The sequence below is a fragment of the Danaus plexippus genome, assembly GCF_018135715.1.
Source record: "Danaus plexippus chromosome 9 unlocalized genomic scaffold, MEX_DaPlex mxdp_26, whole genome shotgun sequence".
Taxonomy (NCBI): domain Eukaryota; kingdom Metazoa; phylum Arthropoda; class Insecta; order Lepidoptera; family Nymphalidae; genus Danaus; species Danaus plexippus.
The window spans coordinates 821336-832593 of NW_026869848.1; the positions used below are offsets into that span (position 1 = coordinate 821336).

At 35.6% G+C, this 11258-nt stretch overlaps 2 protein-coding genes across 3 annotated transcripts; one reads left to right on the forward strand and one right to left on the reverse strand.

Moving 5' to 3' along the window:
- Nucleotides 1-815: 815 nt before the first annotated feature.
- Nucleotides 816-6587, reverse strand: LOC116767618 (cilia- and flagella-associated protein 251-like). Its single transcript, XM_032658021.2, has 17 exons — nt 6363-6587; nt 6137-6286; nt 5723-5981; nt 5502-5617; nt 5073-5362; nt 4713-4864; nt 4498-4644; nt 4321-4429; nt 4046-4239; nt 3813-3964; nt 3402-3743; nt 3108-3332; nt 2937-3028; nt 2403-2637; nt 1702-1921; nt 1467-1576; nt 816-1035 (listed from the first exon to the last, which is right to left on the reverse strand). Exons 1-17 carry the CDS (start codon nt 6516-6518, stop codon nt 886-888), a joined length of 3099 nt encoding a protein of 1032 aa, XP_032513912.2. The 5' UTR covers nt 6519-6587; the 3' UTR covers nt 816-885.
- LOC116767808 (matrix metalloproteinase-2-like) lies at nt 2360-11174 on the forward strand. 2 transcript variants are annotated; one of them, XM_061527399.1, is made up of 9 exons: nt 2360-2491; nt 8533-8682; nt 8754-8860; nt 8929-9087; nt 9252-9523; nt 9640-9800; nt 9990-10134; nt 10232-10492; nt 10709-11174. In XM_061527399.1, the coding sequence occupies exons 2-9, from the start codon at nt 8626-8628 to the stop codon at nt 10858-10860; spliced, it is 1314 nt and encodes a 437-aa protein (XP_061383383.1). In that variant the 5' UTR covers nt 2360-2491; nt 8533-8625; the 3' UTR covers nt 10861-11174. The 2 variants fall into 2 exon arrangements, with proteins under 2 accessions (XP_061383383.1, XP_032514208.2); XM_032658317.2 differs by lacking the exon at nt 2360-2491 and adding an exon at nt 8103-8259.
- Nucleotides 11175-11258: the final 84 nt, after the last annotated feature.

Consider the following 11258-nt stretch of genomic DNA (forward strand, 5'->3'; position numbering starts at 1 on the left):
TTACAAGATACTTGTGGCACCAGGGTTGGGTTCTGACGCCAGTATTGCATGTGGTTACTCAGTTTGATGTTCTGGTGAAATAAAATATATTAGTTTGTAATTATAAATATAAAGACATAATTTAAGTATAATCTGTGACACAGCTTACAGAGTCTTATAAATTGCAGTGATGATAAATAGGAACTAGCTGCATCCTCGGCCTATTAATTAACTTGTTATAATTGGAATTGAGAGCATGTCACAATATATTTTATGAACATATTTCATAGCAAAAGTATTATTTAATTTCTATATTTGTTTCCTTAAATTCTATTCCCTAAAGTTACTTCTAATTTGCTACAATAATATTTTTTTTCATATGATACAATATAAATTATTTAAAAAAAACCAGTGTGATGTTAATACAAATTTAATAAGTTATTTTTCTATCAGTACTCCCGAGCAGACGGACACTAGCTAGGAAATGTTGAAAAGGAAATTATAATTTTAAAAAATTCACTTTCTCCTATATATATAATGTTTATAAGTAAATGAACAATAAATCAATGAAGGAATTGCATTTTATTTTAAAATTTCTTTGTTACTTGTATTTTTTTTGAAATTTTTTCTCAAGTGGAATGTAGCTAGCTACATGCATTACATCTGTATGTTATTAAATTAAAAGGCTGACAATTTTTTAAATCTGTTTTTTAATACAACTACTCATAATCATAGGTATTTTTGTTCAGAGGTCATTTTTGTTCAGAGGTTAATGGTATCTTCATAATGTGCCATACTACACATGAGGTAAGGAAAAGCTAATAATCACACATTGATGAAATAAAGATTACGTTTTAATGAAGTAATAAATTTAATTCCAATACTCGTTGGAAGCTAACGTCTGTCTTAAAATAATCTGCTACTAATTGCAGACTCTGTAGAAGTGTCTCCGGTTTGTTGAGATCCAAAGGATTCCTTCATGGAGTACTGCTCGGATAGAACTTCCAGGTCTTGTATTCCTATTACGTTCATTGCTAGCTCTTCCAATGTTATCTCCTGTTAGGGAATAATAAACTAATAATCCCCATCACATACAATAAATATATTGAACGAAAAATAATGATCAGAGAAGTTTTTGTCCAGCATAAATTAATATATATAATCTATTGAAGGGCACAATTCGTTGTAATGCAAATATGAGCAAAATATTCTTATTATTAATTGACGATTAAATGAAACTAATATTTTTCGGATTGCTACGCGTATTTTATAATATAAAGGCTACATACTCGGACAGACATCACAGTTGTAAAGTAACCGAAACGTCGGGAGTATGTAGTTTTAAATATAATAAAGTACTCGTAGTAATCCTAAAAATATTAGTTTCATTTAAATGTATACTCGCGACAGTCTCAATCTCATTAATTGACGATTTTGAAACGTGTATTTAAAGTTGCGAATTTCCTTTTTAATTGCGGTTGTTTTACCTCGGGTAAAAAGGAAAAGTCATCGGGCATCATGGCTGTTCTATCTTCAAAACTGTGTCCATATAATATTGACAAGAGGTACCACAACAACTGGTTACTGAAGCTTTCACCTGTAACGATCCCGATGAGTCCAAGTCACAACTTTGCGTGGTAATTACATTTCTTATTTGTAGCCAGCTGTCACCGCGCTTAAAGCCAGATACAACTAATAACGTAGGAAATAATTTGACATTACCATTTGTACATAATATTCGGATAAACTCGTCGCGACTTATGGTAAGATTGCTGTTATCAGCATCAGCAAAACGACGGAAAGCGTTTTTAATTCTCTTGAAATTATCCCCAAGAGCTGGCCGATGATTTATATATAATTTGACAAAGTCGTCGAAATCAATCTCAGTCATTGGTTTTTTGAGAAAAACCTTATATTTCGCTTCTATTATTAAGTTTTCTACCTGGAGAAACAAAATTTGTTGTATACTTTTTGTATGCAAATAAAAGTGTTCAACAAAAGGCTCCTCATTGAATGGTAAATGGCTACAACCATAACCAAAAACTAAAAGGAGTGAGTATTTAATATTGTCTAGGCCAATGAAACCTGTCTGTAAACCACCTTTTTAGGACACCATACTTAACTCCTATAAAATACAGACAAATTAAATAATTTCTGAAACAGGAGAGAGTTCTGCCAAAAAAACATAACACTTAAAAACAGACGCGACATATATATTACTATTAAGTAATATGATGAAATAAAAAGTCGTCTTCTTAATTACTTTTTGTTAAAAAATTATCTTCCATATACCTCTTAATAATCGTTAAAGATATAGATAGATTAAGAATAGTAGTCAATGTTAAAACGTGGATGTAAATGCAATGGCAACTCCAAAGAGATCGGAAGTAAGTGTATTTCGTTTAATACATCTCTATAAATACCTCGTACTCTGACGGGAAATATCCTAAAGCCCGCATCAGATCAGACAGCGAATCAATTGGAATAAAATCCTTAACGCGTCGCATGGCAGGTGAGAAGGTTCCTTGACAAAGAATCTGTATATAGTAAAATAGATCACGAATCTCTTGGAACAGCCAGCCTGGTCTACCGCCTTCCATCAAGCAGTAGTAAGGGTCCAGATAACCGCCACCTAGCTTCGTGGTCGTCTCCACTGACCTGCGGGGAATCAAACATAATATTTAATGTCAATGTTCGAAATTAAACATTTACAAAATACAAACCAATTCCTGTATCGAAATGAGATCTCTTTCAAGCCTTAGTATATTAGGTACTAGAACTAATAACTATGCCTATTGGCATGTAAACTGCAAAAATATGATAAAATGCGCGCTACTGGGTATGGCTTTAAAAGCATTATAACCTCACACATCACGCTGCTGTAATTCAATGTGGCAGATCACACGAATCCTCGGTCATCTAATTACTTTAAATAAAACTTGGTACTTGATAATAACCTGTAATTAGCAGCCCATTGATAGACACAGTTATCCTTTGCTCCGAGCGTAAACAACGTTCCGCTATCTTCTCGGAAGCACATGTCGATAATCTGAAAGCGTTTTTATTACAAATTAATGGTTACCACCATTTCGAATTAATATCTTTCAAACTGAAAATAGTTTATTAACGTGAGTAGGATGTCCCAGCAGAGCTGTGTGCTTCCAAGGATTGCCGTCTAACGGCATCTTCTGCAGGCCAACCACATTTTTGGTAGCGTAGAGAAGGTATTGCATCTGTCTATCGTCCTTAGTGATTGTAACTAACTGCATACGGCACACGGGGCTCTCGTATCTTGGACCCAGTATAGTAGATAACGTCATAGTTGTCCCATAGTTAACAATTTTGTATTTGAACTTTTAAAACATTTAAAACTTCGTTAATGACAATTGCAATCGTAGATACAACATATTTCTGTAACTGACCTCATCATTAGCAATAAGAATCAGGGGTAGATCGGTCCGATGTATTTCTGGATCAATATCCGGGGGATTTGGCCATGGGATACCAAATAGAGGTATGGCAGTCTGATCCACTCTGTCTAAACTCAAAACCTCGAGGTACTCTTCAGAACTTTCGCCAATATCGTACTCAACCATGATTCGATCCATTCCAAGGGATAACAACTTGTATTCCCCATTCACGTTTTTCTTTGGAAGGAAAAAAACGGAAGCTACGTCCTTATAATGTGCTCTGTGCTTCCCAATGAATGTCCATAAAAAGTTTGAGCAATCATATTTATAAACTAGTACAGTTCTGCCAGAGTCCTGTTGGAGAAATAATATAGATATATAGAGTGATATGATTATATAAAAGAAAATCATTTTTATCCTTACAGCCAAGGCCAAAGTCCGAGAATCACAGCTGTAGTTAATCTGAGTGATCGCGAAGCTGGTGTCTTTATGGGGGGTTTTAGATTTAATGCTGATGGTGGTGGGGTCTAGGAATATTAGTTCGCCATTATCTAGACCGCAGGCTAGGTGTAATCCTAGAAAGTTTTTAGTATTGTTTACGTTTATGCATAGCGTGATTACTTCATGAAATCTTTAAAAAAAAAATGGCTTCGAACCTGATGGCGAATATTTCAAACATGTAACTGAAATCTCTGGCTTAGTGACTTCTTGTTCGTCTTTGAGGGAGTCGTCCTTGGGCGGGATAGTTGTTTTAAAATGCTCTCTCAAATCGACCCTTACGAACAATTTGTGGGAAACGTAATTGAATAACTCAATAACACCGTTTCCATATCCGATGCAAACAAACGTTCTAAAGAGCATGACATACAAAAATTAACAATAAATCACTTATAACAATGAAGATAACAAAAAAAAAAAACAATTTTATTACTTTTCCGGATTCACAGACAAGGATAAGGCTTGTGAAACATTATTATCTAAAACTGTGGTCAGCTTCTCTGTTAGAAAATCAACAAAATATACTCCCTCATTGTTTGTACCTGGAAGGAGAACTTAATTTTATGCCATGAATTCCTTATATCTTTATTTTCATGAATGGTATACATACAAACAATGAAATCTCTGATGATGAACGGCTTGTTTCCGGTAGTCGCATCTAATGGAACATCTTTTTTCATAATTTTATGACACGGTTGGCCTGTCGTTTCATCGAATTCAGTTTGGACATCATCCCAGCATTGGCAAACTTTTCTGCCTTGAAATATAAAGTACTATATGTACAGCTGTTTGTTTTATTCGATAGTGTTTGTATACAATACTAACATTTTGGGTCTAGTATCTGGTAGCTTCTTCGGGATATGTTGAAACTCAATTGTTTGACAGAGTCGACAGTGAAGCCGTGGATCCAATACAGCAATTTTACCTGGTTGTCATAGAAGTGAATCTCACCCGCGTTGTTGCCCGTCACCACAACTCTGAAGACAAATCCACGAGTTTTAAACGAAAAGTGACTGATACTAAAATCTATTACTGAACAGTAAAAGATACAATAACCTGACAGGCATAAATTGTAATGATAAAATTTCGAGATATTGAAATTTAGAATAGATTATATTAATTTTCTATTTCTTAATATTAAATAAGAAAAACGCAATGTCTCATATTTATATGAAATCTGCTCACCCATCTATGTTTTGGATGACGTTAATTCTCTTCGTCTGTACTTTAAGCACCTTAATGAATCTTAAGTTTTCAAAGGAAGATGAATCCACGTTGTCCGTGAATTCTATCGTGTATCCATAAACGAGAACGGATCCCCGGCTTGTGGCCACGAGTATCTGAGAGGTTTCTTCCACGAACGTGAAAGCGGTCAGCAAACCGTTATCGGGATTAATTTTCTTGTTGGGTATTTTAATTTTAAGTTCGTAATCATCGGTTTCTTTTATAAGTCCTCTCTCGAAGACAAATATTTTCTAGGAGGTTTATTAAAAATGTATTCAGTATATTAATTTAAAATCGCACAGCAACTAGACTTAACTAAAGTACGTTTAGTAATAAAGGAAGAGCGAGATTATTGTTTTAAAATACAATTTCTCAGGTTAACATACGTACACATGAAACAAAGAGCCAAATGTCATGTTTCGTCATTAAAAGAAACTGCTCACTTTTGTAAGGATTAAATCCCATATCCACCACTCCCCCTTTTGGGATGTCTACTTCTAATGAAGCTGAAAACACCTTGAATTGTACCCTATTGTGTATTCTCTCTCATTTGTATTTATCTACCCTAAAAGCCTACTACTAGTTACTACTTTAAATGAGACAGATATTACCGTGAGGGACATCTGAACCAATCGACCATATCCACCAGTTAATAGTAGCCTTTTCATGATAACCCAAGGTTAGAAGGTACTTAGCATCCGAGCTGATGACCACGTCAGCCAATTTTACATTTCCGTGAGGATTAAAAATAGTCCTTTGAGGAAAACAATCTTTTCTATCCCACACAATAACCACGTTCTCTGGTCCCGAATCGGCAGTAACAAGCCAATCCCCTTTCGCGTCTGAGTCTATACAAATAATTGTATGTTTCTAAAAGAATATTATATATCAATATATAGTCCATAGATATGTCATAAGCAGAATAACAAGTCAATGCCTAAATAAAATGAACGATTTCAACAATAAGTAATCGCCAAATATTGTATAATTTTAATTATTAATTTATTAATGGAAAGCCAGATTACATGACCCTGGAGTATCATCATAGTATTTTCCATCCAATCGTAAATCACGCCGCAATACCCTGCCGCGTAGAAAGCGAGGGTAGGAGAGTCATCCTTGACAAGGTTGATGACCCCAACTCTGGGATTGTAGCCATGAATCCAACGTATATTCTATAAATGTATTATTTCAACAGACTTTTAAAAGTACAGATAACTTACTTGACTTAAAAACTGTGTAGTGTCTTACGAAGGGTGAAGGTTTGTAGTTACTATTTTCTCCACGCTCGCAACGATTCCTTATCTGGGATAGAGACAGAGTGTAAAGCCTTCTTAAGTCCGACTCGCTAGCACCGAACGATCGGACGGTGGACTGAGATTGTAGCTTCGAAGATGTTCCGTTCATTGTATATTAATGTACTCAGCTCGTAGGCGATATTATTAAAACGCGCTTTGAAAACTATGACGGCAAATAACTTTTTAATCAGTGTAAACAGTAACCGCGAAGGTTTTATTTAAGATTCAAAGCCGAACAAAAATAAGGGTGTAGAAAACTTCTAAAAGAGATGTAACACATAATAATCTTGGTAATGTGAGTGATAATTTATATTAATTGATAGTTTTTTTTTTTGTTATAAAATAAAATATAATTTAACAAAACTAAAAAACATGCTTTTCTAATTAACCCAACTAAAATAAATAAAATAATCTTTAAAATTAACAATAACAGTGGACGGAAAATATTAGTATTGTTATGAGAAAAGCATGGGGCGCTTTGTACCATATCTGTCATACTATTTTTGAACTAATCGTATGAAAAAAGTAATAGTAATATATATATAGATATAATCTAAATGTAAACATGAAGTTTGATTTCCGAACACATCTCCCTGGTTGATCCTGCCAGTAGTCATATTGGTGACACGGCAAATTTTTTGTAATTATCGCGATTAAGTTAGTATCAGCTCACTCACTTAGAAATTAAATATAAAATTCTCCTTATCCAAAGTTTCTGATTTTTGACAGTTGATAATGCAGCTACGTAGCTTACCAACACATACAATAGCGCTTGAGCGAGCATGCTCTGTCTCTTTCACTCTCATGGAAAGGATCTATGATACGATACGATGATCCTGGCAATCCTAATGATGAAATTGATATAATTGCTACGAGGTATTAATTTGCCACGAGTCCTTGATAAGCCTACAAGATTTGAGTGAAATCGGTCCGTTTAAAATGGGTCATAATCGAGTTGGAAGACGTCGGTTACAAACATACATACGTACATACAAGTGAAGCTAAATAAAAGCATGTAATGAAGCCCATTCAAATTGGTTTCTTATTTCGCTTGGTTTTTTGGCAGCCTACATTTTATGACCGTCGAAATAGTCTAAAAATTCATCTCAAGACCAATGTTTAGTTTTTATCACAATCAATAATTACGTAACGCCATATGCTGTGACTACTCGTTCTTGCCAATTTCATATAAATAAAAAAAATCAGAAAGACGAAAGAGTATAGAAATAAAATATCCTTAGAATTCTCACTTCTGTTAAACGTTTCGCAAAATTTGTTGTTAAATTAATACCTAACTATGAGATTCAGTGTTGATTGAAAACAAATAAAGTCTGTGTTTCATAAACAGGAAGTCAATATAAAATAAAGTTATGTCATACAAAAAGAAATCCTCGAATTGAAACTAAGATAAGAAAACTAAGCGTTAAAATAAATGATTCGCAAATGACATGTTGAAAGTATGCTCCTTAGTTAGAGTTTTTACTTTACTATAAAAAGTTATTGATGATAACAATTCCTGGAACCAGACGAGGTTTAAATAGTTGGAATTACGGAAGGTAGCTAATGAAATTTCATAAAACTCGAGTCTTGAAAACTGCAATGGGAGTGCGAGGAGGAAATATGAGTAAGCAAGGCAAAGGGCGTTAACCAGCTCCGTGTTTATACAGTATGCTCATTATCAACAGACGTCAAAGGTCGGGAGAGGGTAAGCGTTGTCTTTCTTTGTCCATTTAATTGTGAGAATGGAATTGGATAAATGTGTGTTGGTTGTGCTGTTGCTGCTGGGCTTGCTGAGTCCAGCGGCAGCTCGGACGATATTTCTTGAAGAAGACGTTGTCACGTTTGAAGAGGTTTGTCATAAGTTATAATTAATTCCATGTTGATATTTTACGTTATCTCTCATTAATATGACCCAGTTTATTTATGATTAGAAGTATTTTTAAACATCTTACGATTTCGTAACCTTCAGTGTATTCTTTAACATTTAGTTATTTTAATATGAAAGTATCAAGAAAAACAAAATCAATCAGGTGTAATCACTAAGGATATTTATTAAAAAAAAGTGCGAGTTAGATTTTTTAAATGTGAGGATTTTTCAATCGATTTTTTAATGTTGTCTTTAGGTAAGCTTTTTAAAAAAATATGGTTACCTATCTGAACAAGGGTTTGGCTCCCCCACTTACACGGCACAATCTATTGCTGAAGCCGTACGAAGTATGCAGACCTTTGCTGGCCTTCCGCCAACTGGACAGCTAGATTCAGAAACCAGAAAGGTTCGTAAAACTAAAGTAAGCTAATCATATAAAGTGCCAAACTTATCAATATTAAATACCTTTATATACAGCTATTTAAAAGAAAACGTTGTGGTGTGAAAGATATCGAAACGAAATCAAACAAAATCAAAAGATATATCCTGCAACAAGGATGGGGGAGAAAGGCTATCACATACAGGTTCGTCTTCTAAATTTAATAGTGACTTTTTATACTCAATTAACTCAAATGCATAATCTCAATGATAGGGTTATCAATGGCTCGAGTACATTAGAGAAGTCCCGCGTAGAGGCTTTAATGGCCAACGCGTTGGCCGTATGGGCGCCACATGGAAACCTACGCTTTAAATCCCTAAGCTCCGCAGCCGACATACAAGTGTCCTTCGCCAGCAAGGATCATGGAGATGGGTATAAAGTGTTTCATTTATAAACAAAATAGCACTCGCTTACAAATTTCCCATTAAGTTATGAAAACAGTACGGCCATACATTTTATCACGCTCTGAATCATTCTATTCATATAAAATAGTACTATTTATAAACATTTGAAATATATTTTGAACTTTAACGTAGGTTTCCTTTTGACGGGCCAGGTCATGTGGTGGCCCACGCGTTCCCACCTCCCCATGGCGCGATGCATTTTGACGATGATGAGCAATGGGGTGATAACGCCAACGAGGAGGACGAAGACGTCACCGACTTCTTTGCGGTGGCCGTTCATGAGGTCGGCCACGCTCTGGGGCTGTCGCATTCGAATGTTAAATCCTCAGTGATGTATCCATATTACCAAGTGCCCGTCGAAAAGCTACATGAAGATGACATTTTGGGGATGCAGGAACTATATCGTAACTATAAAACATGTTAATTTGTAATGTTTAACCTGCGGTACCAGTGAAACTTGATTAATTAAGTGCTATTTATTATTGTATCATACAAAAAACCCTAATAAAAAAAAATTTAGTGAAGGAGCAGCCGTCGTCGGCGGAGATCGCAGCCAGTTTCACAATAGCTCCACGGTCCACAGTGGCTGACAGCGATGAAAACCTCCTGCCAGACCTGTGCTACGCCAACTACGATACTCTACAGGTCATCCAGAACAAGCTGTACGTGTTCGAGGAGGAGGTGCGGCCTGTTACGACTTACGAGAGCATAAATTGTGACTTAATAAAATCGCATATTGTCTAACAACCTTTTTCCAGTCGTGTATGTCCGTGAATACCAAATTGTTTTTCTATCAGTGAAGATCGTTAATGTATTAAATGCTCGATTAAAATTTAACTACGTTTTAATCAGGTTTAATTGTTTTTCCAGTGGGTATGGGTTTTATCCGAAAGAAAGATCATAGAGGAAGGCTATCCGAAGCGGTTCCACGATGTGTTTGTGGGATTGCCGAGGCATTTTAAAGTTATACGCACCATATATGAAAACAGGAACGGCCATATTGTTATATTTTCAGGTACGCATTTTAAGTAATGTGAATGAAAAGAACAATAAATGTATACACATAATAAAATAATACAAGCAAATACTTATTCTTTCTTTCGTATCTGCAGGTCGCAGTTACTTTGCATTCAGTTCGCGTTTCCACCTCATCAAACGCGGGAGAATCACAGATTTTAAGATACCCTCCCGAGTAGCCGAACTGACCACCGTGTTTTTGTCAAATTACAACAATAAGACGTACCTCATAGACGACGAGAGATACTGGCGTTACGACGAAGACACGGAAACGATGGACAAAGGATATCCGAAGCAAATGTCAGCGTGGAGGGATGTCCCGTATCCCGTGGACGCAGCACTGATCTGGAAAGGAGGTAGTCTAACACCCTTTGGGTGTAGTACATTTAAAGCATTCCAAGTATAATCTAGGGTCTTTTTTGGTATTAATACTCTTCTTGATAGGTCTATCAGAGAATAAGAGGCTCCAGGGTTGAAATTGGAATTAATGTAACGTAGACAATAAAACCCCCTCTCACGATTATTATTGATAATATTATTTGAGGTTTATCAACAAATTTCTCTTTTAACAGACACGTTCTTCTTCCGAGGGCCTCGTTTCTGGCGTTTCGATAACAAGTCTGTGAAGGCGCATCCCTACTACCCGCTGCCCACCGCCGTCGTGTGGTTCCCTTGCGAACCTACACCAGATATAGCTATATATCTCACCAACTCCGAGCCTTGACCTTGCCTGATATAATCATGCTACACACGTATTACTCTCCTTCTCATTAACAATAAAACTCTAATGAACCCTGATATATTGGCCGTGTTCGATGGACATTGGTCGTATCTTATTCTTAAAAAAAAATTGCAGTACAGCCAAGAGCTGGACGTAAATTTTTTTGTATCAACCCGTGTTATTATACTGCTAGCACTGAATATAGGCTTTGTCTTTAGTAAGCAATACCTTCATTACTCATTTAACCAACAAACGATAATACTCATGTCTAGTTATGTTCGCTACGTACTTTGTATAAACATATTTAGCTTAAAAGACACATTTGTTTTATTTATTTTTGAAATCCTCCTGACGCGTGGACGTGCTGTAAAGGATTTTTGTGCAACACGCGGCAAATAAAA